General features: G+C 38.5%; 1 protein-coding gene across 1 annotated transcript in view; it reads right to left on the bottom strand.

The window, feature by feature from the left end:
- Positions 1-2847: 2847 nt before the first annotated feature.
- The window catches only part of MSH3 (mutS homolog 3), a 104109-nt gene continuing 80586 nt past the window's right edge, over positions 2848-26370 (bottom strand). The window contains exons 20-25 of the mRNA XM_032675236.1: positions 25255-25412; positions 10374-10560; positions 10056-10188; positions 9125-9299; positions 7098-7165; positions 2848-3996 (exon numbers count right to left, since the gene is read on the bottom strand). Coding sequence (XP_032531127.1) covers positions 3986-3996; positions 7098-7165; positions 9125-9299; positions 10056-10188; positions 10374-10560; positions 25255-25412 — 732 coding nt within the window. The 3' untranslated portion in view covers positions 2848-3985. The remainder of the gene's footprint in view (positions 3997-7097; positions 7166-9124; positions 9300-10055; positions 10189-10373; positions 10561-25254; positions 25413-26370) is intronic.

The following is a 26370-nucleotide window of genomic DNA, read 5'->3' as shown; positions in this document are numbered from 1 at the left end:
TCAGTTCATTTATAATCCCATTTATTTTTGGAGAGTCACTTCCAATCACAAAACTGTAAATTCCAAAACAGTATGGAGGTCTGACTATCCAAGGGAGTTTATTCATAAGTGTGAGGTAGATTGGAGTTGAAGTGAGTCACAAGGCTTGTCCTGGGATAGTCAAAAGGCATGTGCCACACGTACAGCCCTTGGATTCTGAAAAAACAGAGTCAGGCAAAACCTGCACTTTTCCAAGCAGTTAAGTATTTCCATAACTTTCTTCACAACAGCTTGTAAACCTGAAGGCAAGCACTCACCACACTGTTTAGCTCATAACCTGTGTGTGATAAGACCGCTTTGGCTCTGGTGCAGGGCCAGGATTTGTTCTTGCAAATAATTCATCTCTTCTCCCTGTTGGGAACCTTATAAACTACTCTGATACTCCTGCCTCGTATTGCCAGCAAAGAAAAGGTTATATCACCTCAGGTCCCATAACAAGCATCATTTTCTCACCTGCACACCCAGATCAAATGCAGTGCCTAGATTCTTATATGTGAAGTCCTTGACAAGGCAGCCCCTCTGTAATGTGAAAAGATAATGGAACAGGAAAGGAAAGGGAAAAATTTTAAATGCTTAATGGTGACCACAGAGATCTGTCAAGCTCAAGTAAACTGATACATAGGCACTTGGTACCAACTCACTTTAAAACTCCATGAATCTAAAACTGAGAGACCAAACAAGGTTGAGACCTGAAATTAGGAAGTCAGATATTCCTTTATTCCAATCCAGTGGTAATAAGCAAAGCATTAAAGGATTACTGTGTAAAGGTGGGAGAAGAGTCAAAATTCTTCTCATCATTCTCTCACCTACATTTCAAAAATACAGAAAGCAGGAATAATTAAATATGTAAGTTAAAAGCAAAATTATACAGAGGATGTCGGCTGAGATTTGATGAAACACAAGGGAAATAACATACCAATTTCTGACCCTAAATAGACTCTTGCTGAAATCCCTGGGAATATTTTTAAGGGATCCTGAAAATGAAACTGTTGGAATTGAGGGTGTGGTACAGATCAGGGTGAACTGACTCACCCTTGCGAAGGGGAACACTCCTGCAGGGAGGGATCTGTGCAGCTCAGCAGCTCATTTACAGTGGACTGGTGCAACCAATCCTGCACCTGACTGTGAATGAGGGGACAGGTCTGTACAGAAACTGGGGGAGATGAGAGGTTGCAGGACATACTGGCTTAAAGAACAGCACCACAAGGCATGTAATGGAACACCTTCTCACTCACTTTTTGGGAACATAAAATCCAGAGCACCATGGAAGCTTCCACTGGAGCAGTTGGATTCCTGAGGGAGAATGAATTAGTTGCAAGGAGCTGCCATACGGAGAAAAGCGTACATTTATTTAAATTTTTATTTAAATAAAGTTTAAATTAATAAAATTTTTTATTTATTTTTTTGTTGAAGACCCTCCATCTTTATCAGGAGGACTAAAAGGGCAGTGATAAATGACATGGTTGCAGCACATACCAGATGAGAAACAATCGGTGGATATGAAGAACAGAATGCAAAACTTGTTAGAACAGTTAAAAGGGGGAAAAAAGCTACATCCTGAAGGAATCGGGTGAAGATTTTTGTCCTACTGCTGGGGAAAAGGTGGGAAGGAACGCTGTAGCTTCTCAGCCTAGTGGCTTGTGGGACAGAACAAACATATCATCAGCCACAGATCACTTCTAAGACTTAATTGCTACTCAAATAAATGTGTCAAAAGGCTACACAGATTTAGTTTGTAGTTTAATTAAAGGATTAGCAAAGTTTTCTTTTCCAGTGTAGGAGCTATTAAGAATAGGAACTTGCATAGAAGATGAGCTCTTTTAACACTTAATTGCATTAATAGAGTCTGCGTTAGGTGAAGTACTGAAAATAGAGTGCAGTATTTCACTTTATGCAGAAATACTTCACTGTGCAATGACATGAACTCAAGGTGTGCATAAAACACAAACAAGACGAGCATAAACATGACAGATACCAGCCGTGGGGAAGGAGGGTGGTCCCACTGGACCCTGTGCTGCCTAAGAGCTGGGAATATTCTTGGAAAAGCCAGCTTGGCATACCTTGGTGTTGTATTCTTAGCATTATTAAAACTTAATTGCTTTGAGATCAGTTTTGAAAGAAAAAATCCAAATTATCACTCCCCCACGAAGCACTTTTTGGGTAGACTGGATTAAACCCAGACAAAAATGCTGGTTTGAGGCCTTATTCTTGATTATCCCCCACTCCCTTCTGATTCTCCTTCCAAAGCCCTTGTTTTTCCACTGAGTGAGTGTCCCAGGCACTCGGAGTCTGACCAGCTGCTGGAGCTGTCCCATGCCAGGACACACCTTAAGAAGGATCCTCAGCCTTCCCACTGCAAAACAAACACCTGCCCTATGCATCCCACCTGTGGCTTCATCCGCTGTGGTGGATCAGCCTGGAAAACCAGACCTTTCCCTCTCCTCTCCTCTCCAGCACTGGAAATCCAAGTTGACTAAACATCCCAGCCCTCTGAGGGGCATGACCGAGGTTTGTTCCCTCCTCCTCTGAATAAGAACTATAAATATGTGCTCATACAATGCATGAAGTGTTCTGGAATGCCTGAAGACGAGAGTCAATTTCTAATGTGTTGAGCAGAAGGAATATGCAAGGAAGAATATTTCAGTATGTAGGCAGAGGGAACAGCTCAGTACTTGACTGAAACTTTTATTTAGTGTTACATAAGACTGAGATAATTATATCTAGTAATCTTCCCAGTATTCAGGACACTCTGAGTTTTAAGTCACCCTAGATATTTGGATTATTACAATTAAAAAAACCCCAACAACATTGATTTCTACTTCTTTATTGCAGATTGTGCATTTGATATTTGCTGCATATTGTGTTTTCCAATCCCTTCTTTCCCAAGAATCACCCATTTTCTTATAGCACAATAAAAAGTGACTGCTTAAAAAATAAAAGAAAAAGGGTTAAAAATTCCATTAACATCAGAAGCATTTTTCATTATTATTATTACTAGTGGCAGCTACCAGTATTTTAAATAAAAATGACCTTACTTTATAACACCTGAAAAAACACTTTCACTTACATGGAAACTTTTGGAAGGAGAGCAGTAAAAAAAAAATAAATTACAGATTCCTTGCAAGTTCAAAAGAACATAAATATTTGAAAACTATAAATGCCTTATGTTTCTCCCCACAGTTCACGTATGGCTTAAACCAGTCCAGTCTCAGAAAATACACAGCATAGCCTGCAAGGCCTTGCATCTTACAAGTCAAGACTATTGTTTCAGAAATTGCTTAAGATTTTTAAGAAATTAAGAAAATATCCTTTGCTTTCTGCCTATCTCTGAGTCTAGGCAAGGTATATATATATATATACCTTAAGGAAGTCCCACTTCTCTCAGTGCAACACAATCCACCAAACCTTTATTTCCCTAGGAAACATATCAGAACTAGCAAGGTATTTCTACTAAAAGAATAGAATCAAATTCTCAATAATTTTACATATAGTAGAAATATTTGGATAATTTACTTTCAGACAGATTTCAAAAATAAACATTAACTTCATTGCAGTAAACACACTTTATCGCAATACCTGACCGAGCTGACATTGCAGTGATCTTTAAATTGATTTCTACACTTTGTAAACATATGTGGTAGGCATATTCATGTAATTTCTATAAATACTGCTGGAAAACTTTGCAACACAAAGAGAAATCCTCTGGAGAATTACTTCAGTGACAGATGTTGTCTGTGAGCAATAGAGGTAATTGTATTGGTAATGTATTTTACTCTGCGTATTCCATAAGGACTTTTTTATAGAACCAAACACACAAAGGCAGTGACAGTGCACCCAGCCCTCCCTCTCCTTCTCTCCCATCAAAATGCTCTGCCAGTTTTTGTTGCTCACCTGTGGCACTGTGATCTCTGAAGGTGACACCTTCAAGACAAGATGGACAAAGGCATTAAAATTTTTCTGTTAAGAACAGAGAAGAGAACAATGAAAAAGCTCACAAAAGTGATAAACATCACCTTTAAAAAAAGGGGTAAAACCCATGAAGTGCAGAAGTTTTTCAAGCAGACTGTACCTTGATGTATAGCAAAAAGCTGTATTTTTCATATGAATATTAAATTTTAACCACGTCAATACCGCGCTGGCACAGCAGTAGGAGCTAATGCCTTATGCAGGTTTCCAAAAATATTAATATTTAGATAACAAGATTTAAACACTCGTTTCTTGAAGCAAACCCAAGACTAGCATGAATTCCCACTATGACAAAGACCCATCTAAGCACAGGCCACTTTTCTCTAACCTTACACCTTAAACTTACAGAATAAAACCTGTTGACTCAGAACACAGACAAAAATTTTGTTACTCTGATTTAAAAATAGGGCACATCTCCAGGATGATTCGACTACCAATACTGTACTTTAAATTCTTTCTAGGATGAAGCCTAATCATAGAATCTTAGAATCATAGAATCAGTCGGGTTGGAAAAGACCTCTGAGATCAAGTCCAACCCTTGATCCAACACTCCTGTGGTTACTAGACCATGGCACTGAGTGCCACATCGAGTCTCATCTTAAAAACCTCCAGGGACAGTGACTCCACCACCTCCCTGGGCAGCCCATTCCAATGGCCAATCACTGTCTCTATAAAGAATTTCTTTCTACTGTCCAACCTAACCTTCCCCTGGCACAGTTTAAGACTGTGCCCTCTTCTACTGCTGGTTGCCTGGGAGAAGAGACCAACCCCCACCTGGCTACAAACTCCTTTCAGGGAGTTGTAGAGAGTGATGAGGTCTTCCCTGAGCCTCCTCTTCTCCAGGCTGAACAACCCCAGCTCCCTCAGCCTCTCCTCATAGGACTTGTGCTCCAGTCCCTTCACCAGCCTCGTTGCTCTTCTCTGGACCTGCTCCAGCACCTCAATATCCTTCCTGAACTGAGGGGCCCAGAACTGGACACAGCACTCCAGGTGTGGCCTCAGCAGTGCTGAGTACAGGGGAAGAATCACTTCCCTGGTCCTGCTGGCCAACACTGTTCCTGATCCATGATAGGATGCCATTGGCCTTCTTGGCCACCTGGGCACACTGCTGGCTCATGTTCAGCTTTCTGTCAATCCAAACTCCCAGGTCCCTCTCTGCCTGGCTGCTCTCCAGCCTCTCTGTCCCAGCCTGTAGTGCTGCAGGGGGTTGTTGTGGCCAAAGTGCAGGACCAGGCACGTGGCCTTGTTGAACCTCATCCCGTTGGAATCAGACCATCTCTCCAGCTTGTCCAAGTCCCTTTGCAGAGCCCTCCTGCCTTCCAAGTGATCGACACTCCCCCCCAATTTAGTGCCATTTGCAAATTTGCTGATGGTGGACTCAATCGCCTCATCTAAATCATCAATAAAGATATTAAACAGAACTGGGCCCAGCACTGATCCCTGGGGGACACCACTAGTGACCGGCTGCCAACTTGTGCAGCAATGTGCTGGAACTGCAAATAAAAGAATAATAATAATAATTTAAAAATAAAAAAAGAAGAGCTTCTCATCCGTCTCTGAGGACAGCAAATAAAACAGCAGCTTTAGTAATTAGCTTGTATGTCTACAAGAAACCTTACTGGGATAGCAAGATAACCTCCACTGCTGGATTCAGCAGGGCTAGAAATGAGCAGTTGTTTCCAGTGTGATCACAGACATTACAACGCTGCTGTGATTGCTTTGTTCTCAACAGTATGAGCAAACAGCAATACCACATCTACACTTAATTGTATTTCTTCACTTTTTTCACTGCATCCAGGTCTTTTTTCTTCCTGTCAGAGCATAGTCTGACTGCTCCCTTGAGGGAAACAACTAAAAGCACATTTAGCACATACAGGAATTTAGCAATGGCTCATTTATTCTCTTTAAAGGCCTCTGGTCAGAGGCCTTTAGATCCAAAGCCCTGCATCTGTGCACATTAATAACAGAGTATTGCATTCATTAGGTTCCACAATGTCTGGTTTAGATAAACACACGTGTGTAATCACACCCTGAAAGGCTAATTTTCCTCTTCAGCTCTTGCAGTTTAAGTCAAGGCATTGCAGGGTCTGGAAGGAGGAGCTCACATTGATCGCTGCTATTTGAGTGGCAAAGTATTTGTTTAAATGATGTTTTGCCATCTGAAGAACCTGGACAGAAGTGTCTGTTTAACATTAGCAGTTAAAAAATTGCAGGTAAAAAAATTGCAGGTAAAAAAGTTTTCTGCAGTCCTTCAGCAGCTGCTCCAGTGTGGGTCCCTTTACAGGGTCAGTCCCTCAGGAATATGTCCGCCAACATCATGGTCCATTTTCACAGCAACATATTTAACCTGGTTATTTACAAGGGAAAAACAATTTGGATATCATGTTCCCATGTGAAATTTGGCATTGATAACCAGAAATAAAAATACACTTCTGTATTTTTCAGCTTTGCTCTGTTCGTGACAGAGCACTGGGGCTGCACCAGCTGCACAGTCTGAATTGCCCCTTTCACTCACCCTACAATACTCCAAGATTATTTTCGGCATTAAGTCTTTATCCAGACCATGCCAGAGAGGGACAAGATCAGGAGCAAAGGGTGCTCTAAAAAACCAGTGAATTTTAAATGCATTAACACTGTAACAAGAAAAAAGGTCTCTCTAATAGTACCCATTCTTACCAGTACAGCACAGTTGAGACTCAGTTACATTCTCCTAACACAGAGAAATATTTCTTTAGAACTTGAAGTACAATAAAGATGAAACACATTATTTTATTTATAAAATATTTACCTAATAATTTATCAGTAATTTTTTTCATATTTTCTAAATGTATTAGATCCAATGCCAGTAGACATTTTGCAATTAAGAAGAAGGGTGAAAACGGAAGGGATGTGGAGAGAGAAAAATTACACACAATGCAGCATCTCTTATCTCTCAGAAGGCAAAAAAGTCAACTTAGTGCACCAGAACTACACCCTGATAGAATCTATTACTCTCCAGACCTATATATTTTGCACCTCCAATATCTTCCATCTTTAACCATGATCTGAGGATTAAAAACTGCCCTTTCTTTCATCTTCAGGTTCACACATACTTTTCCACTTCTGCAGTTCCTGAGAATCATTTATCTTCCACGCTTCAGCAAAACACTTCATTTTCTTTCTGAAAGAGAAAAAAAAATAATCAAAATACAGGCACGTTTTTAAATGAAGCACATCAAACCTTGAAAGCCCTACAGTCATCTGCAAAATTTTATACATAGTTAAAAATAGCACAGCTCAAAATGTTATGTGATCTTCAAACAGCCAGTTAATGTTTTCTAAGATACATGTTCCTGCTCTAGGACAGCCAACAAATTAACTTTGTAACTAACTTACAGTACCAGAAGTATTGACAAAATGATACAAAACACTGAGAAAGAGTAAAATGTTAAATAAACAGCATTGTAGTTGGCACTGTTTAATTTTCATCACTCAGTCCCTATAAATTTGCACTTGTAGAATCATAGAGAAAAGGCATTCTCAATATAAATGAGTGCACACATCATTCTGATTTTCTTCTTAGTGTTTTTTGATTTATAAGAGCTGTGACAAATAACAAGACATTTAAAATGGGATAGCACACATTTCTGATGACAAAGATGTCAAAACTGGATGAAATTACCCAGTGGATTTTCTGAAATAATATGAAAGTGATTTAAAAAAATAAGACAAGGCATCTGGCCCATGCGTATTGTGAGAGCACAAATGCATTGCAAAGAACAGGTCTGAGGTTGATTTGCAAGACCATGGTTATTTTATGTACCATACCCACTTTTAATGTTGTTAACATCTCTTTTGGGAAGAAGGCACAGGGACTCCCTGGCCCTAGTGATGAGACAGGATAAAGGGCTCATCACAGTTTTAGAGTAAGTATTTGTCCTTTTCCACTCTGAGAATATAACAAATTACCTACCAAAACTAAAATACAGATGGCAGCTTTCAGATCCAAAGGCTGAAAAATGGGACAATCAAGTCCCTTAATTACTACTGCTCAGTCAGCCCTCAAATCCCCTCTCTGACCACTCTAAATCAGGCTTCCAACTACATCATCCCATACTATTTTTATTGCTCATGGGTTTTGTATGCAGTTAACACCCTTTTTAGCAATGAAGACATGCTAGAACTTTCTTGCACCCTGTCCAAGTAATATGCTGGCAAAATTTTTACAGAAAAAGATAAATGAAATTATTTCACATTTTAGCTTTATTACCCAGTAACTCTGGCCTTCCAGCTCTCACTTTTCTGAAGAATTTTTTCTTGATTTCAGAACCCTATGTAGCCTATAACAACAGAGTTAAGATATTGCTAGTAATTTGTTGTTTTACTTTTGTCAATTATGGACTATTATTTCCAATTAACATAAGCTAACACATTATTTTTCCCATAAACTGCCATGTACCTTCAAATAGAATGTTTTTATTTTGCTTTATTAGAAGGGGATAAGAACCACTGTTAAGCACCAAGAACTGTTGAGTTTCAAAATAACTGTTTGCACCTATAAATAACTAGTAGTCACAATGTTCTCATATGAAATTATTCTGTCAGGATTAGCTACAGTCACAGACAACCAAGATCTTGATTTATTATGTTCCTAGAGAGGCTATCTGAATTTTGGTCATAGGACTGCCACTGAAAATAATAATAACAAAAAAACTCCCAGTAGAAATTAATATGAATATAGTAAATATTTATATCTAAACTGTGTACACAATGTTACGAGATTTAGAAGGATTATGCTATTTGATGTATATGCAAATTTTCATAACTAGTCCAATATATAAGGTACATACACCCTAAATGAAAACTGGATATCAGAAAAATGTTAAAATCCCCGAACTTTTAGTAAAAATTTGGACTGCTTGGGGAGCAACTAAAATATATTATACATATTTTCAAGTTAAGTCAGAAGAAGAATATCCACGTTCCCTTCTATACTATAATATGCAAACACAGTTTCAGGTTCCAAAGTAAGAAAGATACTTCCTAAATTAAATTAAGTAATATTTTCAGGATCACTTGTGAGAACAGAAGTAGGCATTAGAGAAGGAAATAATTTTAAAAAAGTAACAATTGCTCTGACCTTTTCATATTCACTATTTTCTCCAACTCCTTTGATTTGTGAGCTGCCTTCTTCAAGATTTCTTCAGGAATATCTGCCAGTTTGGCAACATTTAGCCCATAACTCCTTGCTGAGATTCCTTTAATTATTTGATAAAGAAAAGTGATAAATTCAGGATTCTCTTCAACTTCAGATCCTAAAAAAATAAAACCAAAGTCAAAACCTCCTCTATGAGGCAAATACAGAAGTTCCCTGTCCTGATTAGCTCACAATATAAGCACATAATACAATACTAAGCATTATTTAGGGGAAAAGTTAATGGCAAATAGCATGGCAATTAAAAAAAGAAAACATAAAAAGTTCCAAGAATGATTCAGGGAACAAGCCTTTATGATGCCTCCTATAATTCAAGAACTGGTACCATCAAGTGAAGGTATATGTTTCAAAACAGTTCCAAAACAATAATGTGTTTTGATGTCCACAGAACACCAAATTTTGGATCTCCCTGACACAGAAGGATGAAGACAATAAGGATACACAAGAATAAACTGGGCAGTCTCATTGAAATGAAATCCAAAACATGAAATACAAAACAGCAGGAAACACAACTTGCCCTTGAAGGCCCATAAATACCAAATGTTTGCACACAGCAAGATCTTTCAGAAGGAGCTGCTGATCCCTAATCCCTGCTCCCTAATCCTTTGTGTTCTGCTGCTGTGGAAAGTTGGATGCTGGGCTGGGTGGATCTTTCACCTTGCTCAGTCATCCTGTGTAAAACATGAGAGAAATGGATTTCAGTTCCCCCAAAATGTGTGTATGACACATGTGACACATAAGGCTGACACTCTGAGTTTGGATGCATTGCGTTCACACTGAGGTGTCAATTATCACAACAATTTTGATTTATGCCCATACCTACAGTGCCTGAGACTCACTCAGGTTTATACTGCACCTTTTTGTTCACCAGTTTCCTCCTCCTCATTCACCAGGAAAGCCATGTGGTAATTACCAACTTTGTCTGGATACAGTTTCTCCAGCTCACAAACCGAGGGATAGTGAGTGACAAACAGGGTCAGGGACTCCACCTACAACAACAAATAGACACATAACAAGGTTTGGCTCTAATTGTTTTTTAAACACAGCATCACAGAACTGGTATTCCTTATCCACAGTACTTTGCTATGAACTAAGACATGCCACATTTCTACAAGGAAATGCCAAAGTCAGCCTGCCAAGCTGAAAAAGTGTTCACAGCCAGATGAACACTTACGTCTCTAATAAAGTGTTCAAGTGTAGCATAAGCGATGGCAATTCCATCGTGTGTGCTTGTCCCTCTGCCCAACTCATCCAGGATCACCAGGGATCTTGGCGTGGCTTTTCTTATTATCTCGGCAGTATCCGTCAGTTCTTCCATGAAGGTACTTCGGCCTTTGTAGATATTGTCTGCTGCACCCATTCTGCATTGGGACACAGAACACACCAACTTGTGAAAAATGTCAGGTAATGCTGGGAAAAAAAATCATGATGATGACACCATTTTGATATAAATTTCCTGTTGCTGCTCCAAGCAGAGCAGAAGGACCCAGCCAGAACATTCACCTTCCAGAACAACTGCTCGGCACACAATTTTCCCACCTTCACAAACAGTCCGAAAAGGACCTTGGGAATTCAGGCCAAGCAGCTCATAAGAAGAACTCCAGCAAAGGTAGCTATAAAGATGAATTTTACTTCTTTGGTTTACTTTGACCATCTAATTTGTATGGTTTCTAACGCTAATAATACCCAAAAATATCAGATACTGGCATTTCCACATGGAGTGGGCACTCATGTGACCAGGTATTTTTGCATACAAACACACAGAGCAGTTACTTCCTTCAGGAAATTACAACAGCCCCCTAGACAATTATTTCCCCTAACTACACAGGTATACAATACCAGCATACTTAAACATGATTTTAAGAGATTTTAAAATTTTTCCTCCTCATTCTTTTAAAACACAGCTGTCCTTGGGCTGCCAAGCCTCCAGCAGGTGACCTCCCCACGCACAAATTCCTCCGCATTTCATATAACTCTTTTATCCCCATTTCAGACTCATGTAACCCTCAAGCTTCAAATTCTACCTTAAATTGTGAATTTGCAGTTTTCATCTCAGAAACCTGATGAAATAGTTAGTCCACTTCTTCTCTTTTTCTGCAGCTTTCCTTACCTGTTCAATTAATACACTTCCACCTGGAAGAATGAACATTTTCTTTTTCCACTTAATACTTTTCAATTGCGTTAATCTCTTTACAGCATTCCTTCTGAGACAGGTTATCACCAGCCACCGGTAAGGGATGTAAAACTGGGTTTATTCAGTCTCATCAGCCAATATATAATTACATACAAACCATACTGATTTAAGGAAAACTGACTCATGGGTTTAGTACATTGTGTTTTCTGAATTAAATATATAATTCAGGATATTGAGGCATTGCAAAATTAACATTTTATTAAGCCACTTACTGTTGTAATCCTTTTAAATGCTGCGTTAAGAACAATGAACATATTAAAGAATTTAATATTATATTGAAGAATTTAAGGTCCTGCTGTAAAATCAAACAATCCCCCTTCCTGCACAGATCTACAGAGGACAGTATAATTGGTCTATTTTAACACTATTAACTACAAATACGTTTACCAGAATGACAAATACTTTTTATGTTTGAACAATGTCTCTCCATAACGGGTAACTTCAACCTCAGTTTCCAATCCTAAAATTATCAGTATTATTATTTTCTCATTATTTATGTCTTTTCATCACAGAGGCAGCATCTAACAAGCTGTTCTGTGGTGATTACACTGAGAGCTCTCAGATCTATTTTTCTTTTGGATTGTAACATTTCCAGAGAGTCAAATAATTTAGTTGTTTTGTATATAATTTGCATTCACAAAAATAATTTTCAGAACTTTCACACTAAATGTTCAAGATACAAACAGAAATGAGCATTATCTTTCCCCTGTTGCTAGAAACAGCTGCAAAAGAAGCCTTTCTTTTCAGCATCTTAAAACATTCAAATCTGACTAGGGCTTATCTACAGATTAAAATGTCATTTTTAAATGACATAAAACCTCCTAAATGTCATCCTTTGAAAATGGATAAAATTGTTCTTTCTGCCTCTGTCCTTAACATTAAAAGAATTATACTTGTTCTTTATACACAAATGCTAAGTAATATTACCCCAAAAACAAGAATAAATGTTTTAACGTCGATGATTGCATTTATAAAACCAAGGCACTGCTCCCTAACTTTATATTTCCTGATACAATAAAGTATTCGACTCTAAACCCCTATTGCTCAAACAACCTTTTTTTCATGTTTAAAACAGCCATAATAAATCCCTGCAAACTTCTACAAGATTTAGTCACTTTAAATTTCCATTTTAATGTATCTTGCTTCCTAAATGTTTTTATACATTAAAACATTAAACTTTTCCCCATAATATTCTGCCCATGAGTGCCTCTCTAGTGCTGGGAAGAGATCCATCCCTCCTCAGCAGACGTAGTTTGGCTGGAAGCCACTTGTTATAACTTCTCTTTGACAGCCAACCAAATTTTATATAATTAAAAGCTCTTCATCTTAAGATGTTCAACACATTTATTATGTAAACTGTAAAAAAATGGGAGGCATTATCTCTTTTCAGTGACAGGTTCAAGTAGCAAAGATTCCTGTCAAAGGCCTCAGAAAAAAACAACAGGGAGGCTATGTTTTCATAAATTTTTTGCGGCATAAATTCAATGATATAACTGTGCTACCTTTCTAAAGAAGTTATCCAACATGCTCTTAAATAGTTTGGTTATCAAATTAAGAGCACAGCGTGGACGTCAGGTATTTTATTATACTTTTATTTTAGTGAGAATCTCTCACACTGCTTGTGAAAATGACAGGCAGCCCAGGAGCTCCCACTGATAAAAAACCCAGCCACATATCACCAAATGAATCCTGGAAAACAAGACTGCAAAACCATTATTTTCATGCAGTTGTCAACATCCTGATGCTATTTATTGATTCCTAGTTTATAAAATACTTAATGCTGGGAAAAAAAAAAAGCAGCTTAAATTACATTTCCACCTTCACTTCAGTAACATCCACTTGAGTTTAGAAGTTCATCTAAAATACTTACTGGAGAAATAAAACCAAGTGTGTGTTACAGAAGAATAAACCCAATTTAAGAACAATTAACATTAAAAGGAAATTACTCTTTTCTTCGAGAATAAGGTGTAGAACTCTCAGCATCAACAAGAATCACTTTCTGTGATCCAAAGATAACACTGAAAACAACACAAATAAAATAAATTCATAATGTAACTTCACCATTCCAGTTACTCTCTCACAAAAAACCCTTTGAAATGTCATTTCAAGGATCATTACATTTGAACAGGAGTAATTTAAATTAAAATAACTAGTTTACAAAAAGAAAGGATTAGATTTGCTCCTGCCTTGCAGTTCATCCCTTTTCTGACATGACACTGTTCTCTACAACCAGTTTTTGAACAACAATGTATAGTTAATTTTATTTTTTTTAAATCTCACAACAATTGTTTTGCATCCTTTGGGAGTTTTTTTGCAGAAAATACTCTTCCCAGCTGCAGATTTGTGTGGTCTCTGCTGAAAACAAATGGTTGCAAAAGTGTGAGTATTAAGATGCGACTGAAGATATTGTTTATGACAACAGAAAAATTTGATATTGATCCTGACACGAGTGGAAGGACACTAGAAAAATTTCATTTCAACACTTAAACTTCTCCTATTGAACTGGGTTAAACAAACAACACCTACTGAGACTTCACAGATTAAAAAAATCAAAATTTTCAGATTGGTCTGCCAAGAAGATGAGAACAGGCATCCCAAATGGAGGAAGAACAGGATGGCTGCTCCAGTCCCAAAGTGTAACCAGAACAATTGTTCAGTTTTGCCCACAAAAGTGGCTTGAAACCTTGTGTATTTCAGAAACATTCAGACTTCTAACAAGAATGTCACATGGTGAGTATGAAAGTAGCCCAACTTGGATTTTGTAACTTCTGGCTGCTTTCCACAAGCAATGAACAGGTATTAAGTAATTCCTTTGAAGATCCCATGTGCAAATTTGTAACATTTCACTGTCAAGAAACTAATGCTTCACACTCCACACAAAAATACTGGCATGTCATTCACTTCATACCCATCAAGATCTCACTGATTCAAACCAAAAAGTGACACTAAGAAAAACGATGTACAGAAACTGTAATTACAGAATTAAAAAAAAAAAAAGGGCAAGACAAAAAACACTGTTATCAGGACAGTTATTAGTTTTTCATTATTCACAGTGACCTGTAAATATATGCAAACATACATGGATGAGGACAGGAAATTAGAAGATGCTCATGATATTAACCTGTTTACTGCTCAACCATTTCTACAACTGCTTCTTTGCAAATTTTAAATGAAGAAATACTAATGGCATGTTACCCAGTTTAGAAGAACAGTTGTTGAGAAGCCTGACAGAATGCATTTAATGTAAAATGCATTTTTATTTTGTACATTGTTGTAGATATGTGACCTGCTTGTTCACTGAGAAATTAACGAAACTATTAAAACCTAAGACTCCTATGGATAAACTTTGATTTACCCTGGAAAGAAAAGCAAGTCCAAAGTGATCTCAAAAGTCAAGTTTCATAGCAGTTTTTAAATTTTTTTTTTCCCCTTTCCCCTATCACTGGATAATTGAAGTAGCCAGAACAAGTAGTCACTTAAATCCTCATTTCCTTCTAGACCTGTCCCACAGGGGAATCCTGCATACACAAGCACCCCAGTATATTAAAAGAAACAGATCTAACAGGATTAACTTTCAAGATGTGAAGTGCATTGATTTTTTTTTTGCTAAAAGCCAGAGGAAGGAAAAACATCCATGGATTCAATATTTTTAAAAGCTTCACCTTGACTGACAGGACAATACTGAGCTGGGAGGACAAGAAGACCAGTGGAGTCAATACAGTCACTAACAAGGAGTTACCAGAATTCTCTCATTCCTAGTGCTTTGTAAGGCAACAAAAATTCAGTTGTTTTACAAAAGTTTATGTTACCTTACCTAGTGAAAACACCCAAGAAAGTTGTTTTCTGAAATTCAGCAATGAGACTCTCAATAATATGAGAAGTCCTTAAAAATACCTGTTACCTAACCTGAGGAAAATACATCACTCACTCCTGAAATTATCTGTATAAATGTTACTGATGGCCCAGAAAAAGACCAACTCTGTGAGTACAAACATTTTGTTAAAGGATAAATTATAAGCTTAGACACTCAAATTAAGGTGTTGATTTGAGAGTCACCAATGTTAGCCTGAAAAAGACGAAAAAATTAAGACAAAGAAAAACCCAACCCTGAAATGTATGCAGGTTTTCACTGTACTACTGTCAGATACCAGTGAGGTAACTCAAGGTAATTAAGTTAATGTGCATATGCAGCTGAAGGATTGAGGCCAAGGGGGATTAAGGAGCAGAAACTATAGCAACAGAGAGGGACAGTGGCTGAAACACTCAGCACAAGTGAACTTTTCCCCTTTAAACCTGTGGACAGCAAGGAAAATCCAATTCAAATTGTGATCAGGTTAAACCATACGATGGAAGAGTTTTAGAAAGGTAAATACAACCATTCAACTCCACTGTAAAAGAACTGGGAAAATCCTCTCAATCTCTGTCAGGAACACTGAAATATGCAGCAGAAATTGTCCTATAAATCTATGTATATAAAGAACTGCCTTTTATTGAATTTGAATGAATTTGCAAGGCCAGTTTTAAACCTCTGAAAGTAAAACAGTTACTGTATTCACCGATTTCATCAAATGCCATATATGTAAACCAAAGACTGTTTTGTTAAATACTGTATTATTACCATGTCTAAAAGATACAAACATAACACTGCAGATGCATGTTTCTATGAAATGAGCAGACACAAGACTAAATTAGCTACAGATATATGCAAAGCACAGCTTAATTTATTTGTACAGAGCTACAGAACACTGTCAGAAATAGTTACAGTTTAAATGTACTGTGAAATGTCCAACACATAACTTTTCCAGAAAAAAACACAATGAAATAATTTTTCAATGTAACAATGCTACCTACAACTTTTACTTATTCTTTTCTTATGAAAAATGACCCAAAAAACCACTTGTGTCCATGTGATTAAAAAAAAAGTCCAAAGAATTTAATAGGGCATCCTGTTTTTCTCCTGGAAGCTGGGAACAGTATACCCCAGCGGTGCAATTATATGATGGATTGTGAGCATAAATGAAAGACTTAAGTAATTTTTGTTATTCTGGCAGTAAACACAAATACAATTAAGGAAGAACAAAATGAAACAAATTACTGTGCCATAAAGGAGCAACAATTCTGAAAATTACTTTGGAGTTATTGACAACCAACAAGTTCTGTTTTTCTGACTCACTGGGCTTTCCAGAGCAATACAAACTATAGTTGTTTGATGTATCAGTATAAAATTCGCATGTGGACATGCCATTCACTTGGGATTGCTTTGTGCGAACAGTTCCCTACTTTTCCGCACAATACATAAATCAATGTGTATGGCAGAACCACTTGGCATCACCACACATATACAGACTGAACAAAGAGGCGAAGAAGTGCCTTTGATTTTTTTAATTTTCTGACCATTATCCCTCAGAGCCAAACTGCACAGGCAAATTGAGAGACTTCTATGGGTTTTTTTCCCCCCCAACAGGAAAATCTGATTGATTTAAATTTAAACACTTATTTTCAGTTTTAAAGAACTTTAAAAAAAAAATCCTCCCAAGACCAGGTCATGTACGACCATGTTGCTCAGCTGAGATAAACTCCTCCAGTTTTGACTCAGCACTCATCTCCTGGTGATTTCTGCACACACCTGCAGACAGCCCTGCCAAGCACTGCTATCACCTCTCCACACAGATTTTTAGGATAAAGGAAGGAGGAAGCTGACCAGCCGGATTCATGACAAATTTTGTGATATTAACTGGTATTTCTATTAAGAAATTACCTCCATCATCCTACCTTGTAAGCTTCAAAGAAATCAATAAATCTTAATAATGAAATAAATGGAAGCAATGAATTTTCTAGTTTGGTGACTGGTCTTCTATGTTAACAAGACCAACAAATTTCGCACGTCATAAAAATGAAAGGCAATATTTGCCTATTTCTATGCAAATAGGGCCATTTCTGCAGTGAAGTCTGAAATAACAGAGATTGTTACTTATTTATTATTTTAAATTCAAAATTTCCCCCCTCTGTGCTCCTCCTGTGCAGCTCCTTTGTACCAATAAACCAGTAAAACTGGAATGAAATTAAGTGCAACGTGATTTGCCTAGTCACAAAAAGTTGGGATTTTTTTTGCCACCAGAAGTTACATCAACGGCATATTTTTGTCCATTAATATTTACAAGCATTATTTTGATTTTATTCTTATGTGATTTACCTCAGATTTCAATTAATTGTGAAAAACACTTGGAAAACACCTTCTACTCCATTTGCACTCTGACAGAAACATTCTTTTCCCTGCTTCACATACCACTCATCCTGTGCTTTCTGAATTTCTCAAGAGTTCTTAGAAAATAAACTCTTAACAAGCCTTGGAACACCGTAATCTGTTAAAGTGCACTGTGTAATTTTAAATATCTTTCAATTTTTAATGATGGTGGCATTCCAATGAAGAAAAGAAAAATTAAAGTACAAGCATCCCAGGTCAACTGCCAAAGTGCTTGGAGGTATTAGCAAAATATTTGCTTTCCATAGAGACTTTAGACCCTACTGAAATTCATGATAATGCCATAAATATGTACATTTTATTCAGGTAAAATATGTTTGTGTACTTGTTTGTTTCAACTACACACACTCTTGACAAAACAGTAACCTGAGTTTGTCAAATTGTCAGGATTAAATAGCTGTAAAAGCATTTAGGGAGGTAACATTCACAAAACATCTATTTTTAAGACATGACCTTTTTGAAGGTCAGTTCCACCACTTACAGATCAGAAAAACCGCCTGAATAAACCATAGAGAAGAAAGTACCACGGCTTATTGACACACAGCCTTTGCAGAAGCCTGGATTAACGGGGTTGAGTTTCCTTGGTTTTTTTAGTTTACTTTGAAGAAATCTGTCATCTCTAAACTGTCCTCTAGGCTTTAACAGCATTTATTTTCAGATTACAGAAAAGAGGCCAAGGGCTCCACACATCCTGCACTCTTGCACAAGCCCACAGAGGCACAACCACAAACATTCCCTTATTTTCTGCCCTGTAAATCCTCTTTTAGGTGAAAACGATCAAGGTATAGAAAAAAAATGGGTGAGAAGATCCATTATGCCTGTAGTGAATCATACGAGTGTGGAGTATTTGCAGGAAAATGGACACATTATGAACAACCCATATTCCTAAGAAGCACTAGGCCTCACTTAACATAACTTTGGAAGTTGCAAGCCGTGTGAAAACTCCCCATGTTTATAGTTGTTAGCTGTGTGAAACTGTATGTTTATAGTTGTAAGGTATGAGAAAATCGTGTGTTTATAGTTGAAAGTTGTGGGAAACTGGAGATAAAGGGACACCTGGAAAGCCTCGGGAAAGTCCCTAAAGGCGGATCCATAGGAGGGACTTTGGGTGACACAAATGATGTCAGGCCGCGTGGACAGAGCATCAGAACCAATGAACTGAAGGCATGAGACACGTGCATAGACTGAGCTATCCAAACATCTTGTTGTAATCATGTACCCAGAACAAACTAACTGTATAAAAGCTAACTCATTTAAATAATAAATTGAACATCGTTTTGATCATATTGATCATCTGCGCGGTGTTTCCTGAACTCCTGCCGTCTATATACGAGAGATGTCACTTTGGGATACATAAATGCCCTTTCCTCTTCCATCTTTGTGGGTCCAATTGCATGTGACTGACGTGGGTCCTTCTGCTCCCGGGATGACGGAGATAAGGAGTGTCAGGTACATCACTCAAGCAGGCACTCAAATACTGATGTTTTTTGATATAACATCATGCTCTCTCCCATGAGTGTACAATGCTCACAGATTTCAGTGCAATGGGACACGTCTTGTCTTTGTGGGTTTCAGGATCAGTTGAAGATCCCACCTGAGCAGTGGCAGAGCAAGGGAAGTATAGCCCTAGCTGGCAGAGTAGCACCAAGTTACCCTCTTAGAGGGACTCTGTGATGAAATGTCTTTGCCATTAAAGCAGCTTCCTGAAGACAAACAGACAATCTCACCAGTGCCACCATGCTAAGCCAGGCATATGTATAAATAATACCATTTCTTCTTTAAACTGGAATGCATCACATGTTAAAAACATGCATGGGTACTTTTGTCCAAAAAACAGAGAACACAGCAGGAGCATGTTTTCCTTGCACTTATTTTGTTTTTTTAAAAGAGAAAGAAGAATTAGCTGAGGTCCAAACACTTCTTGAGCTCCCGCAGCCTTGGTGCTGTGACCACTGCCCTGGAGAGCCTGTTCAGTGCCCGACCACTCTCTGAGGGAAGAAACCTTTTCCTGGAATCCAACCAAACCCTCCCCTGACACAGCTCCATCCACCTTCGTGTCCTGTCCCTGGTCACGCAAAGCAGAGACCAGAGCTACTCACATGAGTAGGTCCCCAAAAACAATTTTCAACAGGATCTTAACTTGGCAAATCTCTCAGTAGTTCTGTTATCTCTTTCAGTGATCAAAATCCCCTCCCTTTACTGAATCCATTGATCAACTCAGAGTTGCCACTCCTTGGCAAGGTACATGGCTGGAACTGAATCTTGGTTGCTGGAAATAACATGACCCAACTAAGGCCAGGTGAGGGGAATGAAAGTCCTCCATTATTTCGGTGGTCAGCTGCCCAAAGATTTTTGTGGTTTAAGTTTTAGTTTCATATTACACATCTTCAAAATCATTATACAAGGACAACAAAAATACCAAAACAGCTCTGTAGCTTGAAATCTGTAACAGAGAAGATTCAGCATCCCACCCATGGCTGTGTCTATCTGAAAGACTTTGCATATAGACATGTAATACAAGCTAGAATAACAAAACTGTCCCTCCCTAGCCAAGGTGAGCAATCACCATCTGTTTTCACAACATTTTCAGATATAGAGTAGAATTTGAAGAAAATTATATCTCCTAACTACAGACTCAGTGTCCTAGTTAGGACAGCTGAGACCAGTTCATCACTGGATGGGTATAACCCAAAACTATGTATTCTATAGCCTTCCATGCCATTTCCCAGAAACTGTTATCAATGAACCATTCACAGCATCTGCACATAGAGCCTGACTCCTCAGGGTATAACTTGGTGCTAAGAGGCCTGTGAGATAGGAGTTGCTCTTGTCCTCACACCGATTAAGGAACACCACCCCCACCACCACCCTCCCCCCACCCCCCCCCCTTCCCGCTCTGAGGGAGGTACTGAGGGTACTGCCTGAACTGGAGGATATATAATCTTGGAGTCTTGGGACCTTTTTTACCACTCATGGGATCCAGAGGAAGACTGCAGACCACTGCTCTCAACCAGACTGAGACCACCACTCTTGACTGGAGTGCAACCACCACTCTTCAACCAGACTGCAACCATCACTCTCGACCGGACTGCAATCACCACCCTTGACCAGACTGGAACAGCACTCTCACCAACAGGTTTTTCCCCTCTCCTTTTCCTTTGGACTCAGGGGGCCCAAAGAACACCACTCTGTTCATGCCCCAGGGTGCTGGGTTATATATTTGGGTTTTGTGGGTTAAAACCAATTGTTTGTCTGTATAATTGTACTTATTGTATTATTTTCTTAAATTGTTATTCTGACTTATAATCTCTCTTTTGAGTTGAATTCATTTCCCCTGCTGGTTTACCTTTAAACCAGCACACTCAGCAATGAGGAGTACCTTCCATGTTAAAAATAGCTTTAGATCATCTGTTACAAGGAGAAAATGTAGGACAAAATTTTGTACACCTAAATGCAGATCACGTGAGGTGCAGGGACTATACTCAGACAACGGCCTCAAAGTGCAGGCAGCTGCATGTGTCAGGTAGAGTGGGAACACTGAACTGTTGCTCACCTAGGCAACCCACTACCCTCACCTGTTAACCTGTACTGCCACCCTCCTGCACCCCTCTGTCTTCCTAATTTACCTTCGCAGACAATTCAAACTGTGTTTGATACCATGAGAATTCAAGTCATGCTGAGAGTCTGCAAACAGCAAGGAGAGATAAAGTGCACGAGAGAATAATCTATATGCATCTTACTGATTCCTCTGTTCATTCCTTTAATGTTTAAGCATGTGGCAGATCACTTGCAAGGGGCAGTTTTGAAAGGTACTTGAAGCACAGGGCACTGTATTAGTGTAGATAACTGAACCTGCAGCTTTAAAAGCATTCCCAGCCTGGCTGATGGGATAAAACCTCACTGCAAGACGTGGGTCACTGTAGTGTGACTGTGCCTTCTCACATCTGATCACTGAAATAAGTGAAATAGCTTTTATTTCAACACAAGAAGAGAAAGCCAGGCAGGTAAGTGCTGTAAGAGGAAATTCTTTGTCCCTGTAGCATCATGTAGTGTTGGCAAGAGTTCCTGTCCTTTGCAGTATTCTTTCTTACAGTAGCTTGTGATTTCAAAAAAATTGATCTCAAAATTTTGAAATCAAGGCATTTGATAATTTGAATTATTAAATTAGCCTGTATATTTGAACATGTTTTGCCTTCAAAGTGCTATAGCATTCTCTCTCAATTTTGAAAATTGACTCTCATGAGGAGCTACTGCTGACCTACAGGAATTAGGTTGAAGTCTTCTGGCTATGAGAAATTCCATCAATAATAGATTGGAAGTGGGACCTCTTTAAAGGTCAGCTTTCTTCAGCAGCTAAACATCACCGTTTCTGAGGGCATGACTGGGCCAACAAAATTCCTTTAATTAATTCCTCCATATTTGCCTGTCCACCCCTGCTTTGTCTTTCTACTCAAACATGCAGAGAAACAACATTTTAATTTCAATGTCTGAATAACTACATTAGAACTAAAAAAACCTGAAGGTTAATTTAAAGCAAAAACTGCTTTAAGATTTGCTGCAAGGAGAAACTTGGATGGGAATTTTCAAACATCAGAGAACTAAATACTCAAATCAATATATATCAGGTGCTGACCTTTACAAAACCATTCTAAATTTTTTAAATAAAATGACACTGATTAAGTTAAATTCTTTAAGGAAAGGTGGCAAGAAAACATTAACCTGATTGGAGAAGGGAAAAAAAAAAAGAAGCAAATATTAAGCAGCAAACCTCCTCAAAATACTGTGTACTCCCTCCATATTACAAATGTCTGGACCAGCCTTAGTCTTGTGTCTATACACTAATAATGAAGCTGGATCACTCCTACTTTCGTTCCACCTGTAAGCAACTCCTTTCGTATCTTTAAAAATGTCAATTTAGGGAAGATACCATACACAAATACAGTATATCAGAAGGAATAACCATAGTGGCAGCCTTTCAATTTCCATGGAAACCCTTTTGGAACACAACTCACAAATCCTAGAGACACAAATCTCTTAAATCTATATAAATCCACAGTTTGAAGATGCAGCCTATGAACAAAAAAAGTGGCTGCAGTATAAAGCACCAATATTCAGATCTATCAGATCTATCAAGCAGAACTGTTGGTGCTCCTGATGCACAGAACCCCTTGATGCAGAGGCAGCCTGTACAGCATCCTCACAGCATCTCAGGGGTGTGACACTAAGAACAGCCCCCACAAACAACTCATCACAGCAGTGACAGAACTAACTTGTAAATCTTCTTATGCAAAGTTTTTAAAGTATTAAAAATATATCAAAGCTATTAACAACAAAAAAAAAAGAAAAAAAAAAAGAAATAAGAATATTTTTCAGCAAGACCCTTTTGGGCTGGAGTGGCAGTGCAGAAAGGAGGTCCGTATAGCTGTCATTGTGTTCTTAAAAAAAATAAAATCAAAACAACTAATAAGAGAAAAAAAAAACAAGCAAAGCCAATCTCCAAAACAAAACACGGAAGATGAAAACAAAAAAAAGCAAAATTGGGTGTGAGTTGAGAGAAAGTTTCTGATCTCTTCCAGGTCATTCCCTACCAGCAGAGAGTCCAGGGCAAAAGCTGAAACTTTAGAAAAGAGCATTAAACCTCAAGGTAAGAAACAACGTGTGGCAGCTCATTTGTTGATTCTTTTCTCAAAGCAGGCATTAAAAACTGTTTCAAGGATAACTTCCTAGGGCTGAGAAATATCCTGAATGCAACACCACATTAACCTGGCCTGACAGAGTTCCATACTTTAAGGCCTTTCCAGGACCCTGAAAAAAACAAAACCAACCCCCAAAAAAGCCCCAAACAAACAAAACCAGAGATGTCTACTTCCTGTAGTCTTTGTACATCTGGTAAGCTACTCCTTCTCCCTTTTGCTTCCTGCTACCTTTCAACTAATGCATAACTACTTCTATCTTAATAATGTATTTTCAATTTCTTCTTGATTAATATTGAGCCAATTAGTTTACTCTTAATTGCCAGTGCAATTACATGAATTTCAGTCATTCTTCCATATATTCATCTGGTGTTTGACACATTTCACATTAAATGAAGAGTGGCATATCCAGCTGAGCTTCCAAAACTAATATAGACAGGGAGGAAAAAAAAATCAATCCGTTGTTTTAGAGTGTGAGTGGGTTACAAATTAAATGGTCTGCTTGGCTTGAAATCTGAAAGCATAACTTTTACCTTCGACCACACTACTTTAACAGAAAAGTTGCAAAAAATACTTGGTGTGGAATCAGGGAAATACACTGGGGAACAGGTGGAACTCAGATACAACCCCAAGTTGTTCTCTTTCAAGCAGGCACAAAACAAAATATCTCTCCCAATGACTCTGTCACACTTAATGTTTTGTGCAGAAATCATCCTGTTACAATGACAGTCTAAGAAAAGTAGAGGAAAGCAGATACTCAGGTTTAGAGTAGCAGACTTGCATGATTAGAAATTCAGTCAGTGTGAACCCAAGAGAAGTTCAGCTACAAAACACAGAGGAAGAAAAAAATCATCTTCAAATTGTTAGTGACATTTTAATGTTTGTTCTGTAAAGCAAATCAGGTCCTGTGTGTCTCTGTGTCCCCTTGAGAAAATGCTCATTCAACCAACCAGTTAATTTCTTTCAACACAGGGCAGGGAAAGAAGTGAACCATTTTGAATTCTTGTCTCCAATGAATTTTGGAAAGACGATACAAATGTTTTCTAATTTGCTTAGCTCTGAACTGCATCAAGGTGCAATTTCATTCATTTTTGTCATTACACAATGAACAGTAAGAACACTTCACTTCACTTTATATGATGAAGCAATCCCAGGTGAGAACTATTTCAGGTTCTCATTAAAAGTTAACTCTGGAATGCTTACTGCCATCACAGAACTAGAATTTCACGAAATTCTAGCACAGATTACATGACTGCTGTGAAACTTATAACCATAGATATAAATCCATCTCAAATATCATCAGTAACACAGAATTTTTGCTCATTAAAAAAAATTATTAAAGAAAAAGTGGGAAAATCGGAGGGATAAACCTTAGTAATATTAGATTATAAAATACAGACTTTTGACTGTACTGATAATCTTTACAAATTACTCAGCACTGCCTCAAAAATGAGACTGAGTGAAATAAACTGCCATTATTCTCAGTCTTAAATACTGTCAATGTATACAACTGAACTTGACAGCAAAAACTGTGACAGGACTTTCAGAGGTGACAACATTCGTTTTAGGGGAAACACCATTTGGCTGCCACCCAGCAGAATACATTTGGCTGAGATGTCCATTCAGGTAGATGATTTAGGTATCTGGATCTTAATCAAGACATATACATTAAAATTGTTATCCTTCAAAGATTCAAAGATTACAATACAAATACCATTAGCTTTCCAGAAAATCAGAGTCAAAACTGAACAATGAATACATGCCTTTAAAATGAAAAGAGAAACTTCAGGTATAAATTCTGGAGTTCTAAACGAAAAATGAAATTACACTTTGATATACAGATACACACACACACCCCTGCCACAGCAACCTTTCTATATACATACAGCAAGTTTTGAAAGATTACCTGGTAAAAATACCATCCACGATTCCAATTGTCGCTTCCTCTGCAGGAACATAAGAACCGACCTGTGCCATGACTGTGATCAAGGCCACTTGCTTTATGTAGGAGCTCTTTCCTCCCATGTTAGGCCCAGTTATTATCATGACCCTTTCACCATCTCCCTGGAAACACAAAAGAGAAGTCAAATATTTTTTCCTGCATGTGGTGCTTCCATAAGAAAGTCTGGTGTGTGCATCTGCTTAGAAGGATATAGGAGAAGTCTGCAGGTCTAAACTTCCTATTCATCACATTTGCTTTTCCAGATATTATGAAGTCCCAGATGCATCAAAATCAACTTTGATTGCTCTTGAGCAAAATGGACACAGTGAGGGGGAGCCTTCCTCTTCTCCATCAAGGAGCTAAGAAAGTATCCAAGAACTTGGTCCCCAGCACAGGAAGGCCATGGAGCTGCTGGAGTGAGTCCAGAGGAGGCACCAAGATGATCAGAGGGATGAAGCAGCTCTGCTGTGAGGAAAGGCTGAGAGAATTGGGATTGTTCAGACTGGAGAAGAGAAGGCTCCAGGGTGACCTAACTGTGGCCTTGCAGGACCTCAAGGGAGCTGATAGAAAAGATGGAGACTATTTAGAAGGGTCTGCAGTGACAGGACAAGGGGGAATGACTTCAAACTGACAGAGGACAGTGTTGGATGGGATATTGGGAAGGAATTTATTCCTTGTGAGGGTGGTGAGGCCCCACACAGGTTGCCCAGAGAAGCTGTGGCTGCCCCATCCCTGAAAGTGTCCAAGGCCAGGTAGGATGGGGCTTGGAGCAACTTGGGATAGTGTAAGGTGTCCCTGCCCATGGCAGGGGTGGAACTGGATGAGCTTTGAGGTCCCTTCCAACCCAAACCATTCTGGGATTCTGAGATTCTGTGCAATTTTCTTTGGAGAAAAGCAGAAACTCATGAGCTCTCAGCATAGCCAGAGCTGTCCTAATTTGGCTGTGATCTGGACTCCTCTCCAGCTGGAGTCCTCATTGCCAAATGGGGAGATCTGACAGACAAAGACCTGACCTGGATTTTACACTCATAATTGCCTGCCTTGGTATGACATAAGTACACTCAGACTGGCTACAACAAG

The sequence above is a fragment of the Chiroxiphia lanceolata genome, chromosome Z (genome assembly GCF_009829145.1).
Source record: "Chiroxiphia lanceolata isolate bChiLan1 chromosome Z, bChiLan1.pri, whole genome shotgun sequence".
Taxonomy (NCBI): domain Eukaryota; kingdom Metazoa; phylum Chordata; class Aves; order Passeriformes; family Pipridae; genus Chiroxiphia; species Chiroxiphia lanceolata.
Note: the sequence above shows the minus strand (reverse complement) of the source record. Positions and strands in the feature narration are given on the sequence as shown.